Source organism: Leopardus geoffroyi, chromosome A1 (assembly GCF_018350155.1).
Source record: "Leopardus geoffroyi isolate Oge1 chromosome A1, O.geoffroyi_Oge1_pat1.0, whole genome shotgun sequence".
Classification (NCBI taxonomy): domain Eukaryota; kingdom Metazoa; phylum Chordata; class Mammalia; order Carnivora; family Felidae; genus Leopardus; species Leopardus geoffroyi.
The window spans coordinates 233,705,737-233,724,388 of record NC_059326.1 but is presented as its reverse complement, the minus strand read 5'-3'; the positions used below and the strand labels follow the sequence as shown (position 1 = coordinate 233,724,388).

At 42.5% G+C, this 18,652-nt stretch overlaps 1 protein-coding gene across 4 annotated transcripts in view; it reads left to right on the top strand.

Annotated features, from left to right (window-relative positions):
* ADCY2 (adenylate cyclase 2) overlaps positions 1-18,652 on the top strand; it is a 417,821-nt gene that overhangs the window by 302,723 nt on the left and 96,446 nt on the right. For all 4 annotated transcript variants that reach the window (XM_045442405.1, XM_045442396.1, XM_045442387.1 and 1 more), the window contains 4 exons: positions 1,287-1,330; positions 4,860-4,940; positions 11,636-11,705; positions 14,761-14,858. In XM_045442405.1, coding sequence (XP_045298361.1) covers positions 1,287-1,330; positions 4,860-4,940; positions 11,636-11,705; positions 14,761-14,858 — 293 coding nt within the window. The remainder of the gene's footprint in view (positions 1-1,286; positions 1,331-4,859; positions 4,941-11,635; positions 11,706-14,760; positions 14,859-18,652) is intronic.

Here is an 18,652-nt window from a genome sequence, read left to right as displayed (position 1 = left end):
TGAGTTGAAGTCTTCGGGGGGCAGAGAGGAGGCTGATGTGGCAGTTAGTTTCATCAACAGTAAGGAACAGAGGTCATCAAGGATGAGATGCACTGAGGTCATTGTGCGGAATCCATTCTAAGTGTAGTGAGAAGTCATCAGAGGATCTTCAGCAAGGAAAGGGCATGGCATAATTAATGCTTTGGAGTAATAGACCAAGAGTTCAGGGCACCAGGGGAGAGCGATGCCCTGTTATGCTAAGGTTTTAGTTGCGGAAGGAATGAAAAGCAAGTTCAGGGTCTATAGTTCATGATACAGCTTGGCTGTATCCCTTACCCACTTTGAGAAAGACCCCACGGTCATTCTTATTAATACATTCCAGGGTCAAACAGTATCATTGCCAAAAGTTATTTCTTTTATCTAATCCCCTCTGCAGAACACCACTGACTCCCGATTCAACATTGATAGAGCTGGTAAATAATGCATTATTTTACCTTATGTAATAAACCTTGGAGTTCAGTTATTTTTAAAAATATATATATACCGTACCTTTCCCTAGGCTACCTATGTTTCCTAATCTAATGCTGTAGATAAAGCAGCCAAGAAAAGTTTCTTTGGAGCCACTTGGAGCAGCTTTGTCTCAACTTTTATTTTAATTTCCACCACAAATGTATAAAAGGGGGTCTTCCGGGTTTTCGTAAGTCTACTGAACATGTGGCAGTGGGTCCCCCACTGATAAACCCTGACCAGTGTCCCTCTCTCAGTCCCTTTTCAGAAACTGCTGGCACAATCAGGTGTGGATTTCTTCTTTTCGATCAGTGAGTCATGCTGTTGCATAGTTCACCGAGGGCACCGTCTCTTGACAGCCCAGTTCGGGCATGACGCTTGACTGTACATTTTGTGGTGATGTGTGTGTTTTCAAGAACGTTTGAGTACCTGTCTGACATCAGACTCCATTTTCACAGGATTGTAAGCTGTCTGCAGTAACTCTAGCGGCAGTTGCCTGAGGCCCCTTGTGGGAAATCGTACCTGCAAATATCAGGATATAAATTTTAAAGTTCCAGACAACAACTCTGATAGTTCTAACATCCAGAGTTTATAGATGACACCAACATTCCAAGTATAAACTGAGCTTTTAATCCTTTTCACATTTGTAATTAAGCTATTCTTCTCCACAGGGGTAATTATTTGTTACCTAAATGATGCTTTCCATGATAAAAGGAGAAATAATGTTATAAATGATCATCACTGAAAGATCATTCTTTAAAGCGTGCTTTTGGAAACTAATAACTTTTTTTTTTTAATAGGATGTGCCAATGGGTCAGCATAATTTTCAAAACCGTACCTTAAGGTATGTTATTTGTCCCACTTTTTGATTTTTAAAGGCTTGGGTTTTTTTAAATATTTCTGAAAGTAATTATCATCAATTAGAGTAACTCTGAAGGCCACTTCTTCTAAAAAGAGCAGCTGCTTGTGAAAAGCTCGATTTGATTGTTTTCAGCTTCTAAAAATGTAGTTATTAATGTGACTTTACTAGGTCTAAAAGAGCGAAATGGAAAAAGGCACCTGGTAAATACCTTAGAACTTTAAATTGTTTTCCTTAAAAATGACTCTTCTTAACCTTAATATGTAGTAAAAAAAATTGAATTTTCTTAAAACGAGTATGTTGCTTAAAATTACATTTTCGTATCTATGGAATCTTGGAGATAAAAGCAAGAGAAATCGAACCTTTCTATAGTGAAAATAAGGCCTGCCTGACCTGCTCAAAAAAAAAAAAAAAAAAAAGAAAAAAGGTTCACCCAAGTGTCCACAGGTCCCCTGTCGCCATCAACCACACAATCACAGTCACTAACTCTTTTTCATGTTCCTCTGGTTTTGGGGTTCAGCTTTTCACATCCGTGTTGGTTGGGGGAGTTAAATATTTCTTATTGAAGTCATTAGGATAATTCATGAAAAGCCCAAAACTTAAGTCAGGCTTTTGTTTCCCCACAGAGAAGTACATTTATTCTGTAGAAAATGCATTATATCCAAGTAAAATTATACACAATTAGATTGTTTCCTGCCACCTCCTTGCAAACAGTGACCTTATTCCAGAATCCATCTCTGTGACTTTATTTGTTGGAATGAGCTCTAATTTGTATTTTGGGGGAAAATTTGAAATTGTAATATTGAGATCTAATACTCAGAGTCCTATGTTATAAAGATATTGGGTTCTTGGGCTTTTGAAGCATTCTTTAAGTGGCACGTACCATATTAAAGAGAACTTGAGCTAATTTGGAAATATTATGGACCCCATAAGATGCCCTGAGAAGGCGTGACTCATCAAGCCAGTAAGATGCTAGTGCATCAGCGAGGAACTGTCCACGGAAATTTCTTAGGCGTCTTCACTTTAGAGTCCGTATTCCTTCTGTGATCTATCTCGTTCTCCCTGCGGCTCTGCCTCAAGGGTCTGTTTACTGAAATCAAAGCAGGAAATCCCTCATGTGGTGCCAATACGATGTGGGTGGGCAGTGGTTTCCGGGACGAGTGCTGTCTGGAAGACAATGATAATAAGCCATCATTTGGATCTGTACCAGGCATACGGAGAATCTAATTTCATCCCTACAGCATGACTTCAGCGTAGACGCTATGCCATTACCATTTGAGAAGGCAGGAAATAGAGGCGAGCGGGGTTAGGAGAATGCCCAGAGCTACACGGCTGCAAGAGGCGAGGCCCAGATTTGTGACCCTAAACTCTGCACTCCCCACCACTCTTCTATCACGCCTGCCTTGCTCGGAGCCTCTTCCGTGTTGACTCCACTTTCCTCTGTGGTGGTTGGATCCTTGGTGGCCCCAGGGCCTCACAGAGAGCTCCACTTCCAAATCGGACTCAACTAGGCTGTCTTCACGTGTCCTGGCTTCCTGAAGTGGCCTATGTTATAAAATCTCTCTGTGCCTTCAGCCTGGCTACTGAGTCGGCATCACCTGGTGTTGAACATTATCTGAGATCACACTCTATCCTCAGATACAGTAGCCACGGCACGGGAGTGGGTCAGTTGGGGAAAGAGCTCAGAAGAAAGGATGGAGGGAGATTGGAAAGCAGGGAGGGGGGCAGTGACAGAACACAGACCGGAGAGTCAGAAATGCCTGAAGTCTGGGAAACAAAGCCTTAGCTGACAAACTAAGAGCTCCTAGTGGTAGATTCTCACCTCCAGGGGTATCCTATCATTTGCCATAGCAGAGATCACAAAATCACAGAGATAAGGAAACTGTGTGTTAAGAATTATTGTCCAGATAACCAGTAAATACAGAGGATTGTGTAATAATATGCATTTATCGGCTACGTCATGTGCTACCTTTATAGCATTGAGTGCTGTATATTATGTAAACGAACCCTAAAACAGATCCACAGAGGCAGTGCTGTTGTTAGCCCCGGGCGTAGCATTGAAGGGTGACATTTTCCTGTGAGTCTCCAGGTACCTCCACTGTTCTTCAATTCAGTGAGACTTTGTGATAAAGAACAGACACCAAATTGAAGTCCGCAAAGTCAAGCCTAAGCATAGCGCTGCTAAAAAGAAAACTGAAGGCAGCTCCTTGCCTGGGAGCGAGAATGAACCATCCTAGATGATTGCTAAGTATCTTGCTCTTTAAAAAAGGAGGGTAAAAATTAATTTGCCTTCTTCAACAGCTTAGAATCTGGCATGCTAAAACCTCTTCGTTTGCTCCTGTCTGGGGGCAGATCGCCTCCTATCATTCTGCTCTTGGAGCAGGGATGCCCTGGGCCTGTTTAAAGAAGGCAGGACCTGAGGACACCAACCCACAAACAGGGATGGGTTGAGAAGGCCCATCCATCTGGTCCATGATACTTCCATGAGATTTAATTACCGCTAGCTGTGACATTGGATACGTAATGCTATTCTTGTCTGAAATCAGAGGAGTTACTGTTCTTCCAGAATAGAAGGCCCATCCAATGAGTTTTTTAACCCGCCAGAGCACAGAGAAGCCTAGTGCTGTCTCCACTTTGGACGAGGTGGCTTGATGATGCGGTGCACAGGCTGGGTCAGGCCAGTTTGGTGACGCTCCCCTGTGCTTTCACTCGGTACCGCTGCTGTTTAACTTCTAGAAAATAGGGATTATTTTGGTTTTCTCCTTTATATCATTCTTATGCTAATGGTCAGATTAACTCAGAGAACACATTCTTTTGACTTAATGTATTTCCAAGGCATCCTTTATTATGGCTGAAGATTATTTTCTTCTTTTTTTTTTTTTTTTAAGATTATTTTCTTCTAAGACCAAGTGAGTGTCTGCAGATATATGTGGGGTTTTCCCGTGAACTGTGCTTTCGAATACTGAGGAAGATTTACATGCATCCAATTAAGCTTTGATATGCCTCAAGGAAGAGTGGACTTCTGCAAATTTTTGAAAACTGACCAAGGGAAACATGGACAAGGCATAGCTTTTTTTCTTTTTTTTTTTTTTTTTTTTCTTCAACCAGACCAGATTTTTACAGGGGAGTTTCCAAAACCAGGGTGTTCTGTCATAAAATAAAGTTTACCAAGGCAACACGTCAAGGGCTAATGCATCTCCTAGATGCAGAAAGTTCTTTTATCGTAAACACCAAGTACATATCTTTCAGCGTGGCTTTTTAACGTCTGGTATTGTTTCGCCGTAAGTGAAAAGTGAGGCAACATTTATTGCACCAAAAAACTCTAGTCAGTTCGCTCAATCGGCAGAGTGTCTCAGTGTTAATAGAGTAAAGGCTGCTCATAGACTCTTGTTTCATTTTGCCTTTTTTTGAATTCAATGGGCAGAATGAAAGAGAGGTTTTGGCATCATAGAAAAATGGACTTAGTATTCGGTTTAGTCATAATCTCTATCATAATATTTCCCTTTTCACGTAGAACCAAGTCGCAAAAGAAGAGATTTGAGGAAGAATTAAATGAAAGGATGATTCAAGCAATTGATGGAATTAATGCCCAAAAGTGAGTACTTCTCAACCTTAAATTATCACACGTTTTTTATTTCAAACCCTAGTATGTGGAAATCATGTCACGCCTTCCAAGAATTTTACCTGAAACTCTGTAATACTTACCATGACAAAGCCATTCCTTTAGAGGCTTTCATTTCACCTCAGTTGTCCTTAATAACAGCTTCCGTCAATTAGAAAAATTTTAATCCCTGCCTAAGAAATCCTCTCCAAGTAGATTACTGATAAACAACATGAGATGTAAACACAGAAAAATCAGAGCGAAATATGGTCAGTAAGTAAGATTTTTTAAAGACCGATAGGAATGCCCTATGGGAAAATCTGAGTTGGATTATGTGACTGTATCTATTGAAAGTGCATTTATTCCGCTGAAAAATCAGGGAACGTGGAAGTACCTGCATTCTCCGTTGTCGAAGAGAGGTTTTGAGCATTAGAATCTGAATTCGTGGCAGCAGTGGGAAGATGAAGGTTCTTTGGGGGACAAAATGGCATTCAGTCTGTGAAGTCTGTGAGTTGCCAGTGTAGTTTTAAATGGTCCAGGAGACGGATGCAGGGGAAACCATGTAAAGAAGGTGGTACCTTTCGCAGCCTGGACATAATAACTACATTCATTGGCCTTGAAATTCTCCGTGGGTCCATGTGTCATGGCTGAATTCCTGGAGGCAAAAGATGGGTGACAGTGTGGTGCCAGGTACCCCTTAGACGCTGAGTAAAAGCGTTTTTAATTTAAATTGTAGCAAGCACATCCGTAGGTCCAGATGAAAAGACTTAATGGAAAACTTTCCACGATTTTTATCATGAAAGTTGAGTCATGAAAAGTACGAATGGTTTTCACCTAAACTCCCTGCTTCCAGAATTACGTTACACAGCTTTAAAAACTGTGTCTTTTCTAGATTGTTCCTTATAAGCATTCGTTTTAGAATATTTACACAGCTTATGAAAGACTCTCATGAGTGTATATGTATGTGTACATAGGGGGTGTGTGTGTGTGTGATTGCAGAGATAACAATAAAGTTATCTTGATTGTACTAGAGCTATAATTCACATATGCTAACGTGTTCAATTAACACGTGTCTGGAGCCCCTCATTGTGCTCCAAATAGAGAAAGCCTCCCCCCTTCTGTCTTGGAGCACTCGGGACACGCCAGCAATGCCCAGACAAATGCTCTGCTCTGCCTGGCACCAACAGCAGTCTAAAAGTCAGCCTCAATTCTGCCCCAATCGAAACCTCAACACATCACGAACCGAGAAACATGATGACCTGGAATCTGGCAGCTAAAACCCAGGGTGGAGTCTGATGACGTGTGATATGGGTGGAAGGATATATTCGTTCAACCAGAGGAAACAGCACCTACTACTCTGTGACCCACCAGAAGAAAACACAACATCGGGAGAAAGAGAACACCTTGTTCCTGACCACGTGTAGCCCGTGACCGTAATCACAGTAATAATAGAAAACCCGCATCTAAAACGAGCCTCAGCATGTCTTCCCACAGGACCCGTACCTTCTTAAACTACCTTTGTGTCCACCTTTTAGAGTGTTCCTACTGAAGGAATCACTAGGTAGTATAATCGTTGGCTTGGCTTTATTTTTGTCGAGGTGGCCTTCGGATTGTCTGTTTGTACTGTATCATTTTGTATTCAAATACATGCGGAGCGACTGCCTTTATGTTCTAACGTAGGTTTATTCTAAGGTGGTATTTGATGTTGGTGTAACTGCTTGTGTTGTAATTTTCCCAACACGTTTCAGAAGCGAAATAGGGAGAAATGTCCTGCTGTACTCAAAAGCCAAAAGGGAAGTGTTTAAATGGAAGCTGCTTTGCATATATTTTTTAACGAGACTCATTCCCATTCTGTTAGACCTTATTCATCACCTGCTCTCGTGCCTTCGTATGATGGTCTTCTGTCTTTGAATTTCCACTTGAGGATTCCACAGAGATCCCAGACTTGACGTACCATTCTGTCATTTTCTGCAGTGGGCAGGAAACCATGATTTATATGCAGATTTTCATGTATTCATTCATTTACTCATTTATCAAGCATTTTGTTAAGGGCTGGGCAGTGTCAGCATGTGCTTGACATCCAGGACACAAGGCGCAGTGTCCCCTTGCAAAGCCCTAAGGGAGGGAAGTCACCGCACACGTGCTCAGGGCAGAGGTGCGAGAGATTTGACTTAGTCTGGAAGGCGAGGTGACAAGAAGAAAGCATGATTGATAGTTCTGCACGGAGGAGACTTGCCAGAAGCTTTTCTCAGAGCCTCATTGTGGGAAAAGGGAGGCCTCATGGTCAAAGGTGCCCAGGCCATCCCCTCTAGGGGCATTTTTCTCTAGAGGAGGTGGGCTTTCCTGTAAGACTAACTTCAATAAAGGGGCATTCATTCTATATGGTTATCTTGAGGATGGGACTGCCATGTCAGGTTCTCCCAAATTTTTTTTTTCATTTTTTTTGTTTTTTTTTTTAATGTTTATTTATTCTTGATAGAGAGAGACAGAGACAGAGAGAGAGAGAGAGACAGAGCACAAGCAAGGGAGGGGCAGAGAGAGAGGGAGACACAGAATCCAAAGCAGGCTTCAGGCTCCAAGCTGTCAGCACAGAGCCTGACGCGGGGCTCGAACTACAGACTGGGAGATCACGACCTGAGCCGAAGTCAGACGCTTAACCCACTTAGGCCATTCAGGCGCCCCTTGGTTTTTTGTTCTTTTGTTTTTTTTTGTTTTTTTGTTTTTTTTTTAAGCAAAAACAGAAAGAAGTAATGTGAAAAGTTCTAAGAGGGAAAGACCGTGGCCTTCGTGCTGAAGGAAACGAGCTGGAGGGTTCATGAAGAGCTTGTGTGCCAAGTTTAAATATGTGCGGTGGGCGGAGTTGATGTGCCAGCGTAGGACAGACAGACCAGAGCGTCTCAGACCGCAGGGCTGAGGCAGGCTGGGCCCCCCACACTGAGACACCACCTGTTCAGCAGCATTTATCTCATCCGGGGTTCTGTAGACCATCTTTCCCCAATGTCACAGGCCTTAGTACACCGTTCAGGCCACTGAAGCCTTCAGTTTCAATACTGCCTAGAGAGGTGTTGTAGTGCACCTGGGCCACCGTGACAGAGCACCACGGACGGCGGGGGGGACTGAAACAGCAGACATTTACTGCTCACAGTTCTGGAGGCTGGAGGTCCAAGATCAGGGTGCCGGCATGGTCACGTTCTGGTGAGAGTTAACCCCTCGGTTTGCAGAAGGTAACCTTCTGGCTGCGTTCATATGGCCTTTTCCTGAGGCTGTGCAGGGAAAGAGAGAGAACTCTCTGGTGTCTCTTTTTATAAGGACGTTAATTCTTTCCCATCAGGGCCCCACCCTTATTCAGGCCACGTTGATGGAACATTGATTACCTCCATAGAGGCCTCATCTCCAGATACAGCCGCACTTCAGGTTAGGCCTTCAACATACAAATTGGGGGGAAATAGAAACCTCCAGTCATCACCGTAGGAAAGGGGTCCTTCTCTATTTTATAGTGGCCTCTTTGCCGTGAGAACCTACATGCTTACGTGCCAGAAGAATTCTGGGTAAGGATGTACATGTACTTAGTCCCCTCATTCAAGTCAGGATCTTGTTCAGGATCTTTGCTTGAATCTTTGCTTGAGCTGGGCCTAGCACAAAAAAACAAAAACAAAACAAAACAAAAAAAACCTTGGTATAAATTAATTCAGAGTCACTTGGGGCGCCTGGGTGGCTCGGCTGAGCAGCCGACTCTTGATTTTGGCTCAGGTTGTGATCGCACGGTTCGTGAGCTTGAGTCCCAATTTGGGCTCTGCACTGACAGCATGGAGCCTGCTTGGGATTCTCTCTCTCTCCTTGTCTCTCTGTCTCTGTCTCTCTCTCTCAAAATAAAGAAATAAACTTAAAAAATTTTTTTTTAAATAGAGAATCGCTCATTATATAGCCCAGGAGTGGGGTTGATTTTCTTCATCCCATAGGCCTCCTGGGTCAGGAACCATGTCAGGACCCCATAAGTAAAACACACATTCGCCCTCCCTTCCCTCTTTCCCCTTTCCCTTCCTCTCTCTTCCTTTCTTTCCCCTTCTTTGCCTCTCTTGTAGTTCCAGTTCCCAAAAATCGTATTTGACCTTATCAGCCCCCACTAACCTTTCCTATTCCAAACATGCAAATCACACAAATGTCTGAGTGTCCTGCTCGTCAGTGAAGGGAGCTGAGGCCATCTCAGAGACCCTCTGACGGCAAAGCCTGTGAGAAGAATACACTCTCCTTCCTTCCGAGGAAAAGCTCAGAAGAACCCAGCACTCGTGGCTGACGAAACTCGGTGTTAAGTGTTAGGGACACAGGGAAGTAAGGCCTGGCCTGGAGCACTTCCTGTCCACCCGCAGGACACAGGCAGGCAGCGGAAACCAGCCCTGGACACGAGGCCCTGTTCATTCGGGAGCTGCTTTTACTTCTCCTTGATATATTTCGCTCTTACTTTATTTCCAATCTGAGGTTACCCAGAGGCACTTCGAAATTAGATTTTTCTCTCTCAATAAAGGAAAAAAAAAGTATTTTGAATACGTTTCCTCCATACATTATTCATGGTTCGATATTCATAATGAGCACACGGTTCTGAAAATGAATATGCTTAAAATTTATCTTCAATTTTATTTTCTGCTCTTTTTGCTGCTTAACCAACCTTTTATTTCTCCAGCCATTCTCCTCGAACAGAACGATACCATAATACTTCTTCCAGCTGGTACAGTAATAAGAAATACCCAGAAAAGTCTGTTTCCCTGATAGCTAAAGCTTATGCCTTAAACCAAAAGGCATTTTCATGGTTCTCACTTTCAGCGGCCATCATTTCTAGAACGCATCACTGACCTCTGTGCCTCGCTGGGAAGCACGCTGTCTGTAGCGTAGATCTGTGGGTGAGTCGGGCTCACCGCGGTACACGTGTGGTGCGAGGTTCTGGATGCAGGGCTGTCCCGGTAGGACCTGGACAAATGTGCTGATCTCCTGGGTTAACCAGTCATTAGCCCCGATGGGAAGCATCTCTGTACATTTAGAGACACCCCCCCCCCCACCCCCCGCCCCCGCCATCCAAAGTCAGTAGGCGGCTGGACTTGCCGATTACAAGGTAAAGTGCAATCGTTGACTTGGCCTTCTTTCCTGGATCCTCAAATCCCTAGCCCCCAAACATACCTCAGGGAGTCGAAATCCGTAGGCCACAATGGATTGCAAAAGAACCATAGTGAGAAATTCATGTGAATTGATAATTACTTGAACAGATACAACAGTTTTTGGAAACCTATGTAAAGCATAGTTTTATACCTAATATCCTCAAATATATATACTCTCTCTCCCTCTATATTGATATGTAGGTATAGATGTAGATATACGGTTATATGCACTTGTAGATATATGCACATATACGTTATATATACACACGTATGTACTCACTTGTAGATATATGCACATATACGTTATATATACACACGTATATATGCACTTGTAGATATATGCACATATACATTATATATGCATTATTTATGCACACATATAATATAGACACACATATCTATAATGCCTGTATACGTAACTCAGTTTATTTTTTTATTAGAAAGTTATTTAAGAAAACTAGGGAAGTAGAAATGTAAATTCCCCCGTGTAATGACCCAAACCAGTTGGTGATGAATTTTGTTGGTATCGATTTCTAGATTTTTTTCTCGGCACATAGATTTCCATTTTTCCTTACATTCCTGTACTCGTGGATGTAAGAATGTGTATCTTCGTGTTTCACTCAGCTTTGTTTCATCGAGTGTGCGTTTATTTTATTTCCAAGTGTGTGACCGTACCAGGCATGGATCACATGCCCGGCTTGCTTGGTGTCGCTCTTCCACTTGCAAGCGTGTAAAGCGTCCTAGAGAAAAGTTTTGTCCTGAAGCTCTTTGTCTATTTCAACCGGCTTCTTGAAACCTGTTTCTAAAAGTCAATCCATGCATCAGAATGCACACTTTCATATGATTTTTAGTTATTTTTCAACATCTGAGGGATATATATGTATTACACACGTGTTTGCATGGATATATATATTTGCATCTCCATATTATGCGAGTGGCCTGAACCGATCACTTAATGTATTAGTATTTTTACCTATTTTTCAACACCGCATTCAAACAAAACTTTTTTACTTTATGGAAATGAAAGACATGACCGTGAAAGTATTTTCAGTAAGTGTGAAAGAAGCAAGATCTTCCCTCCCGGAACTCAGAGGACACCCTAAATGGTTTTGATGCTCTGATGTATTGTTTGCTATAAGCTAAGAAAAACGGTAGTTTTCTATGAACCAAATTTTTCAGGGGATGAAACTACCATGTGATTTCAGTAAAATGTCAGGAAATAAATTTATCGATGTACTTGGATCTTTTTGATGGCCTATTTCCCTAGTTACTTAATTCGGGACCACGAGTTTCAGTTTGGTATGATGACTGTAACGGCCAGTTTTCCCAGGAGGGTCACTCCTAAAGAGGGGTGTCATATTTGCACATCCCCTTCTTCCTAGACTCCGTATCCAGAGATCTGGCATCATGCGGTTGTTTTTAACTTCAGTTTTGGATGATTTACAATAAAGAAAGAAGGATGCCCATTACTGTTTAAAAAGTAGTTTTCCAGCTCATTGGTTGGAGGGTTGGGTTAATGATGTTTGTCCTTTTTATTTACAGGCAGTGGCTCAAGTCTGAAGACATTCAGAGAATCTCGCTCCTGTTCTACAATAAAATACTAGAAAAAGAAGTAAGCTACTTTTTTATTCCCCCAGTCTTTTTTATCTGAAATGTGAGTTTTTAAAAATCCCTTCATGAAACTGTGCTCCTGTTTTCGGCACGAAGCACTGACCTCGCCTCCGACTATATCAGACCTTTTTACAGCCTTTTCTGTGTTGCCTCCATGCACAAGGTGTTGCACTGTGTGTCTTGTTACCGAGTTTCTGTCTGGCCGGGCACCCGGCTCAGCCCTGCAGGTGGCAGTGGCATCTTCAACGGGTGTGAGATACCGGGCTAAGGAGGAGACAGGAGCTAATGACTGGCTTTCTCAATGGCACATTTTCTTTTCTTTTTTAAATGTTTGTTTTTGGAGAGAGAGACAGAGAGCAAGCAGGGAAGGGGCAGAGAGAGAGAGAGAGGGGGGGGGGGAGAGAGAAAGGATCTGTAGCAGGCTCCAGGCTCCGAGCTGTCAGCACAGAACCCGACACGGGGCTCGAACTCATAGACTGTGAGATCATGATCTGAGCCAAAGTCGGATGCTTAAGGAAATGAGCCACCCAGGTGCCCTTCAGTGGCACATTTTCTTAGAAAAGTTTTTAAAAGAAAATAAAACCGTTCCTGATAAATGCACAGCTTCTTTACACAAATCATTGAACAAATATATGAGATTTACATTCAACATCTGTTTGGGAGAATTAGAAATGCCAAACTTTTAAGTGTTTGTTGCATCTAAATACTTTTGCCTTGTGACCCCTCCAGTAAGAGATATGATAGGCTCAAATAAAAAAGCCCCATGTATTTGGGCTTTACATGTTAGGCTTAACATGCATTTGCTAAAATGTATTAAGTAATTGCTACCCCCCCCCCCAAAAAAAAAAACCACCCCTCTTCTAGGTTGGTTTTATTGCATTTGCCTTTTGTTTTGTTTTGGTCTAGAGAAAGGAACAAGTTAGAGACAATTTTTATCATCCAGCTATATAATTACAGGCTTAGTTCAAACAAAAGCTACTATATTAATGTCAGTGGTTGCCGCACTGGTATTAAAATTCTGTTGAGAATATTCAGGTCATTGCTTTATGGATATTGAACAGAATAGCCACAATCCATCAGGGTTGGATTTTCTAGTTGCACCTAAACTTTCTTTTGTGTTAGCAGTCAGTAAGATCGATTGCCTGATTCCAAGTCAACATACTGACTGCAGACAGCTTACCAAATTGACGTGTGACATAATTCATCGTTACTATCGACCATTTTATCCTTGAATAACTTGAACAGATACTGATGGTTACTTATCGTTTAAATGTGAAATGATTCCTGCCTGATTCGAGTCCGTTTCCCTTATTAATACCACAAGGAAGTCCCAATTCATATCTTGACAGCCCCAAAGAAGGTGAAAGACAAGGGTGCAAGCGAGTGCAAAAATGTAATCACACTTACGCAATTATGTGAATATCGCTTCTTCACCGGCGTGTAAATTATCCTGTTAAGTCACAAGTAAAATATTCAAGTAAACAGAAGGCGATCGTCATCTTAAAACACAGTTCTTGCTGACATTCTCCCTGTGTGCCTATTTGTAGAAGCCAACGTTGAGGCAAATTGTAGATGCCATTGGGATGTAAGCTCCCTTCCTGTCCACCTCCCCCCAGCCTGCTCTTCTGGCCAGGAGGATGGGGTCAAAGGCAGTAAGACATAAAGCAAGAGAAACATCAGTAGACCACCCAGACACCCGTCATCCCGCACTGAAACCCCACAGCTCAACCCAAGGCACGTGTACTCAAACTTCCCACGACTTGGGCACGGTCTATGCAGATATGGTGAATGCAACCTGCCGGTATTGCCAGGAGGTTTCAAGAGCGTGGGCACAAAAACTGCTCTTTCCTTTAATTTTATGAGAATACCCTCTTTTGTGAGGCAGTAGAGCCTGGTGGTTGGGACCCTGGGTTTGGGAGCCTGTCCCAATTTTTGCCATGTGCTGTGTCTCCCCGAGGATGTTAACTAGTCAGAGGGCGCCTGGGTGGTTCAGTCGGTTAAGTGGCCGACTTCGGCTCAGATCATGATCTCACAGTTCGTGGGTTCGAGCCCCGCGCCGGGCTCTGTGCTGAGAGCTCGGAGCCTGGAGCCTGCTTCCGATTCTGTGTCTCCCTCTCCCTCTGCCCCTCCCCAGCTCACATTCTATCTCTTGTCTCTCTCAAAAATAAAAAAACGTTAAAAAAAATTAAAAAAAAAAAAAAAGAATGTTAACCAGCCATTCTGGTCTGAAGTTCTTCACCCAAAAATAGGGACAATAATAGTTCATTCCTTAGGCGGTGGTAAGGATTAAATGAATTGGTGTGTGTTATGCGTTTAGAGTGCCGGTCACACCATCGTCGGGGCTACATGTGACAGAGATCGCTACCACCATTATGAGTGCAGTGCTGGCTGGCTTTTCTCTGCATAACTCAAGCAGGGGGTCCCAGGCGGACAGCTACCCTGGTCAGTGTATGGTCATGGATGTTACGGAAAGCCATGTGAAGCCAGTCATTGCAGGAGAAGAGTCCATCAGCCAGGCGCACACAAGCAAACGGAACGGTCATAGACCTAGAACAAAACCCACCGGCCTTCTCTGTCTTACAGAGTTCCTCATTGGCCCTGAGTAGCATTGAGGTAAATAATAAACGTAAAACACTAAAATAAATAAGATGAGCAAACTGCCTGTCCGCAGTACGCTTCAAAAGTTAAATATGTGGATGGTCGCCTGCTTTCCCCCAAAGCTGTGGACGTGAGACCCACAAGGGGACCCGCGCACCTGCACGCTCACAGTGATGCCACCAGTTCCCTCACTGGTCCCTGTGGTCAGGTGCTGCCTTTCCTTGCTGGTCAGTTTTTCTCATAAAAATCCTGGTTTTGGGGGCAGAAACGCTTTCACAGCCCAGCTGGAGGGAGGAAGCACTTAGTGCCAGCGATGAACGGCCGTGTCCCTGGCTTGTTTCTCGGCACATCATAACTTAGGAGTTGGATACATGAAAACAGGTGCAGGTAGGCTGCTGGCTGATTGTTTCAGCCCCTCCCAGAGAATGTCACTCATGGTTTCCTTCTTGTCCCCTCAGTACCGAGCCACCGCACTGCCAGCGTTCAAGTATTACGTGACCTGCGCGTGTCTCATATTGTTCTGCATTTTTATCGTGCAGATTCTGGTATTACCCAAGTAAGTACATGTGGTTCTCCACTGGGACTCTCCCTGGGTGCACCTTTCTACCAGAGCTACTTATACGAAAGGATAAGAGAGGATGCAGATTTCCAAACAGAGGGAACATGGGGAGGGGGCAGTGAAGCTAAGTGGCTCCCATGTGTCATGCTTAGTTACAATAATACTGGATTTTCAAAATGGACGTATTGATTCACTATTTATAGGGATTTAAAAAAATAAATTTAACCTTCTTACTTTGATTTCCATATTAGTCTGGTGCCCGGTGTAAGAAACGTAGCCCAAGAAACTTTACCCAGAAAGAGATAAATGTCTAGATGTTGTTTCTAATAAATAAATACCGTCATTATGTATTAAAAGGACAACACCCACTCTGAGCACACTTTACGTACCTGTCCGTTCTGATTCTACCTTCTTCTTCCTGAAGTCCACCCTCTGCCACCCTTTCAGCTTGTTATGGGGTCACTGTCCAGCTCACCCCTCCCAGGAGGCACCTGGGGACAGAGGGGAGAAACTGAGCAAGCCAGATTTCACACTTTGGGGTGGACTTCTGGTCCCATCTGTTGGTGAAACTCCAGTCACCTGGGATTGCTACATTGCCTTTCTCTCGCACCTTCTTACTGAGTGCAACACAAGTCAACCAACTGTCTCTGAAGTGATGGATTCGTTCTCATTCTGTGGTCTAAGAGAAAAGAAGAAAACAAAACTCTTGTCCGTTTGTCAATAATTGGGGATGTAGAAACTTTTAAGACAAATCTTCTACTGCTTATCGCAATTTTGTAAAAGCCAAAGCAACCGTTTTCAACCTAGTCTGATCTAGTTGCGTGTTTGCATTCAACTTCAGCAGCATTTGTGGGCAACTTGACTTGCCGAGACTGAACTGCATTTTGTCTCATGAGGGTGTTGCGGAAACTAGAGAGAAATGATCTGCCTTTCCCCTCTGTACCCCAGAGGACGTTCTTCCGGGCCCTAAGCCAATACGAAGGCATTTATGGAAGTAATAACAAGTCACGGTATAACTCACACATGCACGTTCCAAGCTGTCTGCCTCCTTTTAGAAGAGGTTCCTAGTGACTTTCCCTCCCTCCCCAACCCCCCATAAATTAGCGTTGAAATACAAGGGCCAAATGAGCTCTTCTACTGGGCTTACAGAATCTTCCGTGAAAGTTCCCCATGTCAACACATCCATTTCCCATTCTGAAAAAGTAACAAATTAAGCTGCTTCTGAGCTCCAGGCCTGTGCTGCTTGGGAGAGAAAACGGAGCCTGCACACCCAAAGCTTACTGACTGATAGAGCCGAAGGGCATTAAAAAAGTATATAGGTGAAACAAATATTACCAAGGGAAGTGGGCTCTTATTTTTACTATTAAGTAGAAAAATTCTTTCATTTTTCTACATCTTCCTATTGGATGAGTACTTTTTATATTTTCTGTATCATAATTAAGACAGGGTTTATCACTCACTGGAAGGAATTAGGAGAAAGGAAAGTGACTAGGACGTTTTTTCTTTTTCAACCATCCGTTTTCGTACTATGCAAAGTAATTCTTTTTCATAGTATACATTTGGGTTTTTTTTCTTTATTTTTATTCAAGAATAACTAACATACGGTGTTCTATGAGTTTCAGGTGCACAACATAATGATTCAACAACTCTGTAATTACTCAGTGCCCATCACGCTGGGTGTACTCAATCCCCTTCCCCCATTTCACCCATCCCCCGCTTTCCCCTGGACAGCCGCCAGTTTGTCCTTTGTATTTAAGTCTGTTTTTTTGTCTCTTTTTTTGTTATTAGTTTGTTTTGTGTTTTAAATTCTACAGAGGAGTAAAATCATATGGTATTTGTTTTTCTGTGACTGACTTATTTTACTTAGCCTCTGGCTCCGTCCGTGTTGTGACAAACGGCAAGATTTTCTTTATGCACGAATAACACTCCATTGCACATGTACCACATCTTTCTCCCTTCATCTACCGACGGACACTTGGGCGGCTTCTGTATCTTGGCTATTGTAGACAATGCTGCAGTAAACACAGGGCTGTGTACATCTTTTCAAATTAATTTGGTTTGTTTTCTTTGAGAAAAAGCAACCCCAGAGCCCTGTTGGCAATGCAGACTGGTGCAGCCACTCTGGCAAACAGTATGCAGGTTCCTCAAACAATTAAAAATAGATCTACCCTATGACCCGGCAATCCACTACTGGGACACTTTAAAAGATGATGCCAAAGAAGCCAGAAACTTCCAGGGACCAAGGAAAATAATTTGTGGGATTGCACTTTTCAGAGAGCATCAGGGAGATGTCTTCTGTCTCTGTTTTTCTTTTCTTACCTCTCTTCTGTTGTGCTGTATCTTTAAGAGGACCCATGGAAGTTCCTTGTCTCGGGCATCATCACCAATTATTAGTGGGTTTCTCTTGAGCAACACGTTGGATTTTGAGCCGGAACGTTTTGAAATCTGTGCTGGTTTGCACTTCCCTCTTTGTGTTGGCAGTTGGAGAGCTCAGGGTAGGTCCGCGGGCTCCACTGAGGGAGAGTGGAGACTGGAACTTTCTGTGCTTGTTTCGTATTACATTTATATTATATTATGTTTATGTTGTATTATAATGCCCTCTTATTTCCATGCTAGTGTCCTCATGTTTCTTTTTTTCTTTTTAAATGATTCTTCTTGTGAAGTATTTCAAAGATACAGAAAAGTACAGAGCGTAAAACAATAAACATGCATGTGCACGCGATCCAGGCGGTACAAATTTGATCCTATGATATGTTTACTGTAGATAAGTTTCCATCATCTTGAAGCCGCTATTGTTTGCGTATACTTCCTACGAACAGCATCGATTTTTATCTTGGTTTTTATTTATTCGATCTGATATTTTTTCGGTATTAATGTGATTTGATTCCACTTGTGTTTGATTTTATTGCTGGTGTATGTGGACTCACTTCTGCCATCTTACATTTCAACGACCTTGCCTTTCTTGGTATACTTCCCCACTTCCTAACTTCTAAAGGATTGATTCAGTTTTCTTTGTTCTGTTCTTTTCCTTTACTAGTTAATATCTCTCTCTCTCTTCCTTATGCACATGTGTCCTCTCTCTCTTCTCTCTCTCTCTCTCTATATATATACACACACACATCCATACACACACACATAGTTATATACAGCATACATATCTAAAATGTATGTACTTACATAACCACATATGTATATAACTGTATGTATATAACATACAGTTTTCATTCAGTATATTCTGAAGTTAATCATTGTATCTTCTACATAATTATTTCTTAGAGATTTTGTTCCAGATAATTATAGTCAGTATTGATTTAGATTTGCTCTTGTTCTTTACCAGCTTATTTCTTCATCAGTTTTTTTTTTTTTTTTTTAGTTTATTTACTTATTTTGAGAGAGAAAGAGAGAGAGAGAGCATAAGCAGGGAGGGGCAAAGAAAGAGGGAGAGAGAGAATCCCAAGCGGGCTCTGCACTATCAGAACAGAAATTGAGGCAGAGCTGGATTTCACAAACTGTGAGATCATGACCTGAGCTGAAATCAAGAGTCCGATGCTTAAGCAACTGAGCCACCCAGGTGCCCCATCAATGCCCTTTTTTAATTAAAGCATAATTAACATACTGTCATATTAGCTTCAGGTGTACAATATAATCATTCAAAAATTATACACATTTGTCAGTGCTTATCTGGTGTACTCTTTTTTTTTTTTTTTTTTTTTTTTTTTTTAATGCTTATTTGAGAGGGAGAGAGAGAGCACGAATGGGTTAGGGGCAGAAAGGGAGGGAGGCACAGAATC